The 12,649-nt window shown below is 41.9% G+C and overlaps 1 protein-coding gene across 1 annotated transcript; it reads left to right on the forward strand.

Moving 5' to 3' along the window:
- Positions 1 to 6,602: 6,602 nt before the first annotated feature.
- On the forward strand, positions 6,603 to 11,417 carry LOC307223383 (P2Y purinoceptor 1-like). Its single transcript, XM_079989350.1, has 2 exons — positions 6,603 to 6,865; positions 7,663 to 11,417. Exons 1-2 carry the CDS (start codon positions 6,845 to 6,847, stop codon positions 8,641 to 8,643), a joined length of 1,002 nt encoding a protein of 333 aa, XP_079845476.1. The 5' UTR covers positions 6,603 to 6,844; the 3' UTR covers positions 8,644 to 11,417.
- The last annotated feature ends 1,232 nt before the right edge of the window (positions 11,418 to 12,649 follow it).

The raw sequence follows: 12,649 nt of genomic DNA on the forward strand, positions 1-12,649 counted from the left end.
AAATCTCCGTCAGTCTCTCTCTGCCGATTTTGTTGGTAGCCCTCTTTGTTGGTCATCGGGTCTCGAAGGAGTTCTAGCTCAGTCTCATCAAATTTTCTTCCATCCAAAGTACTTGGTACCAGCTGCTGCGAAAGGTCAGCTAATCTTCCATACTCAAAGAGGAAGCCCCAATCATATTTCTTATTTCTTTTAAATTCAAATATTCCAAGTGTTCCAGGGGCTTCCTCCCTCCTCTTTCGCATCTTTCGCAGATTTATAATCCAAAGGTCTTCTTCTTTATGTTCTGACAATGTAGGCTTCTGGTTGGTACTCTCCATCTGTACTGGCCCTTGTTCCCTCTCCTCCTGTTCCGAAGTTATCTCTTCTAATTCAGCTGCAGATTTTTTCCCGGTCAAGTCCATTGTGCATTCAGCAGAGTCACTTATTTTAGAGTTCAAGGTTATAAGTTGTTTATTCATAGCCGTAGTCTGCTCCTGCAACTTTCCCACGAGAAAAAACATTCTTTCTATCTCTGCCTGTAGTTTTCCATCTGCAGCCATTGTAGTGTTTCAATGTTTCCCCTAGGGGGATTCTGGTTACTTAATAGTCTTTTCCCAACAGTCCGTTACTTTGTTATTTCACTACTTTGTTCCCAACCACTTTAATTCAAATATAACAAATTTAGTCCAGAAAGGTGTTAAATAATAAGATTTTTAACTTTCACTGCCCATTTGACAGCTCCTTTGACAACTGTCAAACTCCTTGTTCCTTTTTCTCCAGCTCACATACAGGACACTCCCGGGTCTGGGGGGGGGGGGGTTTAGACAAAGGCTTCTAAAAATCCACTCTTACTCTCCAGCATAAATCTTCTTCTGTCAAATTCATGAAAATATTATCTTTTAAAAAACACCAAAAAGAAAAAACTCTCCACCTTATTTCTCCAATCCTTGCTTTAAATCTTCTGTAAGCAGGGGGGTGCGGACTTCCCTTTAGCACATCCCCCGATCGTACCAAATTCAAGGGTAGAAATTTTAAAGTCCAAATTCCATTCTACTCACGGATTAATTAAAGTCCGAATTTCAGGGAAGAAAGTCAGCGGTCTCCGGCCATGGCTCGCGGCTTCGCTCCACTGCAGTAGCGGTCCACTCACAGCACCACGCCGCTCCCCGTACCCTCTCCACAGCCTTTAAAAAGGCTCTTCGTGGGTCGGGGGGGCGCTTTAGGTGCCCGCCGAGTCACCAAGTCCGCAGGCTTCAGCGCCTGCGGTTTCTGAGGGTCCCCGCGTCGCCGTCGCGGTAGAACCCTTCTCCAGCGGAGCCGATTCCCTCCGGAGCTCAGAGGGAATCCGCCATTAACCAGATCGCGCTAACCCGGAAGTGAGGTTTTATTTTTCCAAAGTGGCTGATTTTTGAAAGCATTAAGAGCATCACATATGGTTTGTTTCATGGGACCATGTCCATAGTCTTCACATAGCTGAGAAAGAAGCAGAACTGTGGTTTGTTTCCTGGAGTAAGATTTTACTTCACTGGCCTCAAGTGATTTACTGTTTGTGCTGCTGACCTATGCCTAAAATCCATGGAGCCTCCTGGCTGTACTGCTGTTCTTCCTTGCAGTTCTTACCTGTTCACTGCAGACCTTGTCCCCCATCTCTCTTTCTCTCTGATGTGATGGAGCAAAATAACAAGTGAATAGACAATGGCAACAATGAGGAGGAGGAGGAGGCGATGAGCCCCCTCAGAAAGGGAGGCCCACTGAGATAATTTACCCAAGGACCCCCAAAATTTAGAACATTTGGAGGAGCGATTTTGATTGCGAAGGTAGTCCAAGGGGAAAGTTACTGTTCTTAGTTGATTTGTAACCCCCCACCCTCCACCTTAGGGACGCAGGTGGCGCTGTGGGTTAAACCACAGAGCCTAGGACTTGCCCATCAGAAGGTTGGCAGTTCAAATCCCTGTGACGGGGTGAGCTCCCATTGCTCGGTCCCTGCTCCTGCCAACCTAGCAGTTCAAAAGCACGTCAAAGTGCAAGTAGATAAATAGGTACCACTCTGGCGGGAAGGTAAACAGCGTTTCCGTGCGCTGCTCTGGTTCGCCAGAAGCGGCTTTGTCATGCTGGCCACATGACCTGGAAGCTGTATGCCGACTCCCTCGGCCAATAAAGCAAGATAAGCACCGCAACCCCAGAGTCGGTCACAACTGGACCTAATGGTCGGGGGTCCCTTTACCTTTACCCTCCACCTTGCTGGTCTTAGTTGATTTGTAGCTCCACATGCCTAGATTTCAGGGCAGGGGGGGACATTGACAGTTTGGCCCTCAGAAAGCTTCAGGAACTACGAGCTATGGGGATCTCAAATGGCAATTTCTCAATATCACCGAGCTCAGAAGCCTTTGATGAAGGCCATGATAACTATAGGGATAGTGGTTGAAATAAAATTGTAGTGGAAGATATAGCATCTGACTCTAAATAGAGTCAGCGTCATTGGGTCAAGGTGAGTAAGAAGGTGACATAGAGGATAAAGAACCAGATTTGCATCTTTTCTTGCAATGGCCAAACAGATGTCTTCTGAGAAGCCTGCAAGCAGGACCAGAGCTCTGAAAAACACTCCCCGGTTGTGAGTCCTAGCAACTGGCACTCAAAATCATACGGCCTTTGATAGGGGAGATAGAACATGACCACTGATAGCCTTATCCTCCATGAATTTGTCTATACTTATTTTGAAGCCTTCCAAGCTGTTGGCCATCACTACTTCTTGTTGAAGAAAATTCCATAGTTTACATGCTGTGTGAAGAAGGCCTTTCTTTTTGCGTGTGTCAGGGCAGGACTTTGGGGCAGTTGGCCAGGGCTCCTCTCAGGAGAATGAGCAGGAGGGCCCCTAAATGCAGCAAGGCTGTCCTACCACATTTTGAAGTGAATGAAGTAATGCACATCATTATTTAAAGGGGGGAAGGGAACTGAACAATCTGAAGTTTACAGCATGTTATTCTTTGAAGGAGAATTATTTGAAAATGATTTACAGATGGTATTTAACTCTGAGGTTCACCAGAAGCAGCTTAGTCATGCTGGCCACATGACCTGGAAGCTGTATGCCGGCTCCCTTGACCAATAAAGTGAGATGAGCGTCGCAACCCCAGAGTCGGCCACGACTGGACCTAATGGTCAGGGGTCCCTTTACTTTTAGACTTGCTAAGATGTATAAGCCTGAATCAGATAAGTGTTGGAGATGCAATGAGGTTGAGGGTAGGTTCTTTCATATGTGGTGGGCCGGTAAAAAAGTATTGGGAAATAATTTATAATGAATTGAAAAAAATGTTGAAAAGTACTTGCCTTTTTGTCCTTTTTGTTGAGGATAATTCAGATGGAAATTCCAATGTGTCAAAAAAGGCTATTTATGTATACCACTACAGTGGTACCTCAGGTTAAGTACTTAATTCATTCCGGAGGTCTGTTCTTAACTTGAAACTGTTCTTAACCTGAAGACCACTTTAGCTAATGGGGCCTCCTGCTGCCGCCGCGCCGCCGGAGCACGATTTCTGTTCTCATCCTGAAGCAAAGTTCTTAATCCGAGGTATTATTTCTGGGTTATCGGAGTCTGTAACCTGAAGTGTCTGTAACCTGAAGCGTCTGTAACCTGAAGCATATGTAACCCGAGGTACCACTGTACTGTGGCCCATGTTTTGTTAGCCCCAAAATGGAAAACGAGCGAGGTTCCAACTAAAGAAAAATGGCAGTTTAAACTGATGGAATATGTGCAGCTTGCTGACCTAACATATTGAATAAGAGAACAAAAAGAACATACGTTTAAAGAAGATTGGGAAATGTTTCTTGAATATATGGGAGCAAACTCTACACTTGAAAACATTTGCAGCTTTGAGATAAATTCAACAGTGTAAACAAGTTTTGATGTACGTATTCATGGAATACGGAATGGTTTAGTTAATGTAAAATATGCAGAGATTTATATGTGCAAACTGAACCATGGAAAGAGAAGAAGGGAAGTCCCTGACATTTTAAGGTTGTTTAATGAATATTTTTAATTGTAAAATAGAAGATTTAATAAAAATTACACACGCACACACAAATGGGGATATAGGACTATTAAGTCCCATTACTTACCAGCACCATTGATTGTGGGGGTGCAGGAGAGTACTCGATACAGAGTTATAATTTTTGGTTGCATCATGCACAGGCACAAAGGCATTTATCCTAAACAACCCATAAGGAAAGAGGATTTTTTATTATTTACCGCACTGTGTCAAGCATGGCATGGAGAACTGTGTATCACAAATTTCCATGAAATGAACATGCATGTGGAGGAGTGGTGGAAATCACGAATTCCTTTCACCTCATTTAGTTCAGCTGTGTAGGCAGGCAGCTGTCATGCAGCTGAATTAAAACAAAGCAAAACACCCCACTTGTTGGAACTTTCAATAGAACAAGGAAACTGGTACTGTGTGCTTTCCATCACTGCACAATATATTCTTTCAGAGGCACATGTTTTGTTGTTGCCCATCCATGAGTAAAACAGCAGATTTGTTATCCTATGTGGACACAACCTAGTCTGCCAACATCACTTGGAAATTATTAAAAGCCGTCATGCTTTTCAAACAAAACACCCACTTTTGGTCTCGGTGTTCCACCTTACACAAGTTCCCCTTTTGCAAAAACCATTAGCGCACGCTGGTCCCCCTGTGACGCCACTACGACGAGATATGTTCGTGGGCAATGTAAAAAAGCAGGGGAAGAGGGGAACCAAACCAAAAGTGATGTAGTTCTTGTGTAATGGTTGGGTCTCTCCCACAGAAACAAGACAACTCCGGCAGCAATTAACTCAGGTTTATTGCTCAAAACACACAAATCACTCTGGAGCTCAGTCATTCAGTGTCTGCTTCCAAATTAGCTGTTGCCAAGTCTGAGTTCCGCCCCTTCCTCTTCCCACTTTCAAAGCCCCACTTACACTTCCTTTCCTGTTCACGCCGCTCATTAATTTTTGAGAGCCTACGCGTCTTGGGATAGGCTATTTCCGGTGGCCCTCCCTCTGAGTCCAAGCTTAAACTGTCAGTTTGTGTCTTCTCCCTGGAACTCCCCCCTTCCTTCCCCTTGTTCTCAGAGCTCAGGCATCTACTGCAACTTGGCTGCTCCTCCTTTGTTCCACATTCCTGCCTCATTACCTCCTCCTGTCTCTCCAAGCTCTCCCCCTCTGTCAGCAATGGGACGCCACTGACATCTTGTGACATTCAGGCCAGCAGTGTTCCATGTCAGCAAGGGAAGAATTAATCAGACACAGGAACTTGAATATTCAGTAACTAGTGGAAGTCAGTATCCATGTAATAGCGACTGAGAGAGAATGGGACTATGTGCTGAAGATGTATTTGGGAGACCACAGTATATCTCTTTGCGGTCTATGTATTTCACTTTCAGTGGGACTCCTGTTGGGGGCAGCTCAGGTTGTACCTGCATAACAGCAGGGACTTTGTCTCCATTGGAGTGAATGGCAACTTTCTATGGTACCCACACAGGAACACTATTAGAGCCAGGAGCAATCCTGCCTCTGTTCCTCAATCACAGCAAAGAGGCACGATGTTGGTTTGGTCCTCACCTGTATCCCAGGTTGAATGCCATTTACTTGGTCTTATAAACTCTGCGAGAGCTTCTGAGAACAAAGCTGCTGTCATGCCTCTCTGCATAGCTCCATTCTGGGTTCAGTACAATTATGGTACAGTACCAAGAGGGACGCGGGTGGTGCTGTGGGTTAAACCACAGAGCCTAGGACTTGCCGATCGGAAGGTCGGCGGTTCAAATCCCCACGACGGGGTGAGCTCCTGTTGCTCGGTCCCTGCTCCTGCCAACCTAGCAGTTCAAAAGCACGTCAAAGTGCAAGTAGATAAATAGGTACCGCTCCAGTGGGAAGGTAAACAACATTTCCATGTGCTGCTCTGGTTCGCCAGAAGTGGCTTAGTCATGCTGGCCAGATAACCCGGAAGCTGCACGCCAGCTCCCTCGGCCAATAAACCGAGATGAGCGCCGCAACCCCAGAGTCGGTCATGACTGGACCTAATGGTCAAGGGTCCCTTTACCTTTACCTTACAATACCTAGATGAAGATGAAGAGATGGAATCCAGGAGTCAGTGGATGTAGCGATTCAAATTTTGGACTAAAACTTGAAAGACCCAGGTTCAAATCCCTGCTCAGCCATGAAATTAACTGGATAACCTTGGGCCAGTCATTATCTCTTAGACTGACCTACCTCCCAGAGTAGTGATGATGAAAAATGGGGGAACCATGTATTGGAGCTCCTTGGAAGGCAGGAGATAAATGAAATGAATAAATAAATCATGATATTTCTTTTTTAAAAGCCTCATTCCAAACATAAATAACACATAATGGAATCCTATATTATTATGCTAAATATATATGTTCTTTCAAAAGAGCTAATAAAAATAATTAAAATAAAACAGTATTGGCTACAGTAATGTATGAGAAAGTAGCCAACCATATAAGTATTTAAAAGGAGAACCAGAATGTGCAACTGGTTTATTGTTTTAAAATGCTCCCTCCCCACCACTTCTTTCTTCCTCTGATATTTTTTCTGCATCAGTCAAGAAGCTGAAGAAATCCAGAGAAGTCCCGACTCCCCAGTATATGAGATTCGCTACCTTTGGGAAAGCAAAACAGCTTTAAATTTGCACACCGCATAACCAAATACTCCCCTCCTGTCTCTCATCTACTCCTACCCAGGCATAGAGCTATAACAGCAGCAACATCCCTTGCACATCTGTCATTTCAGGAAGTTGGCCAATCATTCTGGTAAATGAATAATTAACGGCACAGAGAGCATTATGAAATCAGCATAATACATGTAAGGATTATGGAACAGACATCTAGCCAGGTAAGACTATTTTTAGTGTTGTTGTTTTGCTGGACTTGGTGTTGTTGTTCTTAGAATAACAGAGATTTCTGAGACTTACGTTATTGATTATAACTATGTTTGATCATAATTTCTAGCCCAGGGAGAACTATCAGTGATGAGATATTTATAAACACTGTCATTTTTCATACTGTTTTCCATGCTGTGGATTGATGCTGCTTATTTCACAGACTGGACCTCCTTGATCTTCCAGCTTCACATTCAATTTCCTAGACATTAGCCAATTTACACTTACTTGCATGTACATCGCTTCATTACTCTTGATTACTCAACACTTGATAACTGGTAGTTGGATGTGTAAACGTTGCTGAATTATTATTTTTTTAATGTGACTTACTGAGTAAAATGACAAAGAATCTTGTGGCATCTGAAAGATTAGCATAATTGTTGTAGCATAAACTTTCATGGACTCAAGACTGTCAGCTGCATCTTAAGTCTAACAAAGCCATAGTAGATTTGTTAATCTTTAAGGTGTCATGAGATTCTTCGTTGCTTTTGCTGTTAGAGACTTAGCACAGCTACCCCTCTGGAAATAAGTAATATGAAATTTTGATCTGTGAAAATTCATTCACACATGCAGATTGGCAACTGGTGGTACATTCAACAACTGATGAAATTGAGTGCATAAAACAGTGCTTGCTTAAATGTTTTTAAGTCCCAAGTAAGGTAGTTAGGTCTGTAGCCATTTTCCTCTTACAATACTGAGAGATTCTTCTGAGCAAAATAGGAGTCATTTTCCCCATGTTTACTTTTGGCAGAAACCAGAAGCAGACTTTTGTGGAAGTACTGACACCCTCTTAGACACCATCCAAAGGACTCTAATCCCTGGAACCTTCCTTTTCATCCTGGTTGCGGGATTGCTGCTCAACGTCCCCATCATTTGGATCCTTGCTTTCCGCATGAAGCGCTGGAACAGGAGCACAGTTTTCCTCTGCAACTTGGTGTTTGCTGATATCATGTGGATCTTAACCCTTCCCTTCCTGATCTACTATCACCTAAACCAGCTGCACTGGACCTTTGGAGAGAGCTTCTGCAAGATTATACGGACTGCCTATCACCTGTGCTATTACTGCAGCATCCATTTTGTCACCTGCCTGGGCATGGACAGGTACTTGGCCATTGTCCACCCTCTGAAGTCCCTGTGGGTATTAAACAAACAACACTCCCTGCTGATTTCTTCTTCCATCTGGACAGTTACAGGATTGGTTAGCCTGCCAGTTGTTTATGTTGCAGGCACCCAGGCCTGCCCAAACAACAAAACAATTTGCTCCCTCTATGTATTTTCCAGCTCTACCTATATAACCCTCCCCCTGTCTGTGAGCTGCTCAGTTGCAGGGTGCTTACTTCCTTTCACTGCTATTTGTTACTGCTATTGCAGCAGCGTTAGGAAACTCCAAGATACTGGCCTCCAGCGCTTTCAGAAAAGGGAGAAACTCACCAAGCTCATGTATTCAGCCTTGGTCGTTTTTGCTCTTCTCTACTTCCCCTACCACGTCTCACGAAACACTTGCATCCTCCTGAGAGCTGTACGGCCTTCTGCAACCCAGTCTATTCAGCATGCCGACACCTTGTTCCTTGTGGAGATGGCTATCTGCAGCCTGAACACCTGCATCAACCCTCTCTTCTGTTTCCTGGCTGGGGGAGACTTTCGAGAGGAGATCTGCAAATTAGCATCCTCCTTCTGTATCATCAAACGCTGGAGGAATCGACAGCAAGTGGCATGTGTTTATCCCATATAGATCTTCTCCAAAACAAGAGTCTCCTTGACTGAAACAAATCACTTGCAATGAGCGACTGAGTGACCATCAATTGCTCTGAGTGTGTGCATGATAGCTAGCAATAAAAGTAGCAACAAAAATCTAAAAGTCTCTCCATCAGTAAGGACCTGCATATCAAAATCCTGAACACTCAAAGTAAATTGGAAATCTAGTCAGTTCCAAAGCTCATTTTTTCAGTATAAACACCGCAAAGGATTTATTATTCAAAACTGGTGGTAGCTTTAATTATTTCTGTACTGTACAACTAAAATCCAATACCTGTGCTGGTGATAGAGAAATAATCTACTGTTAATTTCCTAAAATGACCTTATGGCTGGGTTCACAAAGTCTAATTGGGAGTAGAGAAATAAGAGGTTGGGGGAATGTTGGCTAAACACCCTTTGGCCACCTCACATGTAAGGTAAGTGCATCAGAAAGCCTACCATCCACCCATGAGAATCTCACTGAAATTATCTTTCCATTTGATAATTTTTGGATGCAAGTTAATGGATGGAGAATTCAAGAATTTTTGGACAAACCGCTAGTTCTGCCCCACCAATTATTTTCAGGCAAGAGAGCTCCAGTGCTCACATGACACTCCCCCCTCACCTTCAAAGACTTCTCCATTTACTTAGAAAAGACATGTGTGCAGAGGAATTGCCTGCCTTGATCAAATTTCTCCTTAAAGTTTAGAAAATTCCAGGTGCTCTAACGTAACCTGCAATACATTATGAAGACAGCACATATACTATGTTTCATTATGGGTGGTGCAATCCCATTTTATGCCCCCTCATTACAGGAACAACTAATGCAGCTTGGTGAATGTAATTAGATGTTGCTCAGTCTTAAGCCTTTGCAGATGACTTGGTATTAACATTAGAAGAACCACTAACCAGTACCAAAGCGGTTATTGAGGAGATAGAACAATTTGGGCAAATAGCAGGTTTTAAATTGAATAAAAAGAAGACTAAAATGTTAGTCAAAAATATGAAACAAGATTTGGTAGATATGTTGCAGCAACAGTTCGGTATAGAAGTGATTTAAAAAGTCAAAAATTTAGGGATATGGTTAACATCAAAGAATATAGACTTACAAAATAATTATACACCAGTGTGGAATGGAATTAAAAGAGATCTGGAAGTATGGGAGAGGATGAAATTGTCATTTTGGGGAAGGATTTCTGTGAATAAAATGAATGTGCTACCAAAGATGTTATTTTTATTTCAATCAATTCCAATAATCAAGGGGGCAGCAATTTTTAAGGAATGGCAGAAGACAATTTCAATATATATCTGGCAGGGGAAGAAACCAAGAATTCAATATAAGTTGTTAACAGATGTTAAAGAAAGAGGGGACTTCACTCTGCCAGACCTGAAGTTATATTATGAAGCGGCATGCCTCTGTTGGTTAAAGGAATGGATGTTGTTAGAAGATACAGAGTTGTTGGATTTGGAGGGTTATGATAATAGATTTGGTTGGCACGCATATTTATGGTATAAGAAATCAAAAGTCCATAAAGGATTTGGTAACCATATATTCCAAAGATCTCTATTTGAAACATGGGATAGGTATAAAAACCTATTAGAACGTAAACCACCATGGTGGTTATCTCTATTAGAAGCTATGAGTGTGAAATAGCTTTCTCATTTTATCATCAAATCCATTTTCTTTTAAGTCTTAGAAACAAGAACTGTAAAATACTGTCCGAAATGTATAAACTACTTTGGAATTTCATTTGAAAGATGAAGAAGTAAAGTCAGTTATGATACATTGGGCCAAAGATTTTGGATATAATATACAGTTAGAAGATTGGGAGATATTGTGGAAAGAAGGAATAAAATTTACAGCATGTAATGCCCTGAAAGAAAATGTGATGAAAATGATGTGTAGATGGTATATTACACCAGTGAAGTTAGCTAAAATGTATAAGAGAAATAATAAATGTTGGAAATGTAAAGAAAAAGAAGGAACTTTTTACCACATGTGATGGGAATGTAAAAAAGTAAAAAGCTTCTGGGAAATGATATATAATGAGATGAAAAAAATGTTGAAACATACATTTTTTAAAAAACCAGAAGCATTTTTACTTGGTATTGTAAGTGATGATATTAACAGACAGGACAAAAAACTGTTTTTATATGCAACAACAGCAGCAATTGTACTGTTGGCACAGAAATGGAAACAAGAAGAATTACCGACGAAAGAAGAAAGGCAGACGAAATTAATGGACTATGCAGAATTAGACAAGATGACAGGAAGGATTAGAAACCTGCGGGACCAGAGAATCTCAGAAGACTGGAAGAAATATGTGAACTATTTGAAAAGCAACTGTAATCAACACATTGCGCTAGTAGGACTACAAGAAGTTTTGTAAGAAGGAATATATGAAATATTGTAAGGAAGGTTATGATGAGAGAGTCAATAGATAAGATAATTAATAGCAATAGTGAAATTAAGAAATGGAAATTAAGTGGAAAAAATGGAAAATTTTCAGATGTGGTTGACGGAAGTCCCAAAAAATTGTATAAGATGTAACTTAAGTTGAATGACTGTTGAAAATGATATATTAAAACACACACACATATATATATGTTGCTCAGTCTTACTTTTCAAACTTCAATATGGATTTTAATTACCTGGGTATTGCCATAAGTCAGAACTAACTTTCACGAGGTCAATGAAAACAAATGTTGTAAACAAGAGGGATGTTTGTTAATTAAAAATATTTTGCTTTTTATAAAAACCCCAAACAAGAATTTGTTTCCTGCCCTGCATGTCATTCCCCTGTTTGGAAATGAGAGAAGATTGATTTAGGAGGGTTCATTTAACACCACAGAAAAAGAGATGAAATAGTATGTGAAGCTTCTTCAGCATGTTTCAGATTTGAGAGTAGTGGAAGCAAGGAGATTTCAGTGAAGTAGTGTTAGGAGGAGTGACAGGGCAAAGTTTCCCATGAGGTTTCATACCTGTTCTTGGACTTATTCACAATTAAATTGGGGGGGGGGCAGATATAGAGGAGGAACAGCCACCATGTTGCTTTCCAGACACTGTTGGACAAGGACTCCAAAATCCCTGATCATTGCCCTTGCTGGTAGAGGCAGCTGATAGGAGTTGAAAGTCCAACAACCTCCAAGGACCACAGGTTCTCCACCCTTGGCTTAAGCAATGCAGAGCAGTGCCTTTGGTATGCACACCTAGTACTTAGATGACCCTGAGAAGCAACTGAAGAGGGCAACCTCTGCCCTTCCTAAATGAGGACTTTCTATAGTCCTAACAACCTCTGCTTGTAAGTTTGTTAGGAATAATCTCATGTGGTTTGAAACACTGAACAGGAGTAATGAGCCCCTGCTACCTTCCCTAAATATAGCCTTTTACTAATCTGACCCAATGGCCAAAGAGTTGAAGACATGGACTGTAGGATGAAAGACTTCTGCTGCAGAACCATTCTGTCTATGTGCTGCTTAGTGATCTTTACAAGGTCATTCTGCATAAGGGCTGAGAAGTCACCCATTCTCTGTTTTGCATCCTCATTTCTCAAGGTGCAGTAGGAATGAAGCCAGGCAGGCGCGGGGCGGGGTGGGGGGGGGACACCTTTATGTATCACTGACCAAAAATAATCCCTTTGTTATCAAGAGGGAAGACTATTCTGTGCTACTAAGTCTCAAACAAGCAAGAATGAAACCTTTCTCATAGGTTCAGTGACCCCATCCCACCTGCCAGGGCTTGTTCTTCTCAGATTTTCAGAAGAGTTGCTAAGGCCTTTTTATTCCACAGGCTTCTTGGGGTTCTGGGTTACATTATTTTTAGCTCTCTCTACTGCTGTTGCATTTAAATTCTTTTTTTAAAAAAAGTCTTGCCACTTGTCCTAGTCTTACCACTCTTTTAAAAAACGCAATTGTTCTACGATTTACATTTTAATACAGTTGTGCAGCGAGCCTCCGCGCTTGAACTAGTGTGTCAAAAGGCTAATTGTGCATTTAAAATAAAT

Source organism: Podarcis cretensis (assembly GCF_951804945.1).
Source record: "Podarcis cretensis genome assembly, chromosome: 1".
In the NCBI taxonomy this organism is placed as follows: domain Eukaryota; kingdom Metazoa; phylum Chordata; class Lepidosauria; order Squamata; family Lacertidae; genus Podarcis; species Podarcis cretensis.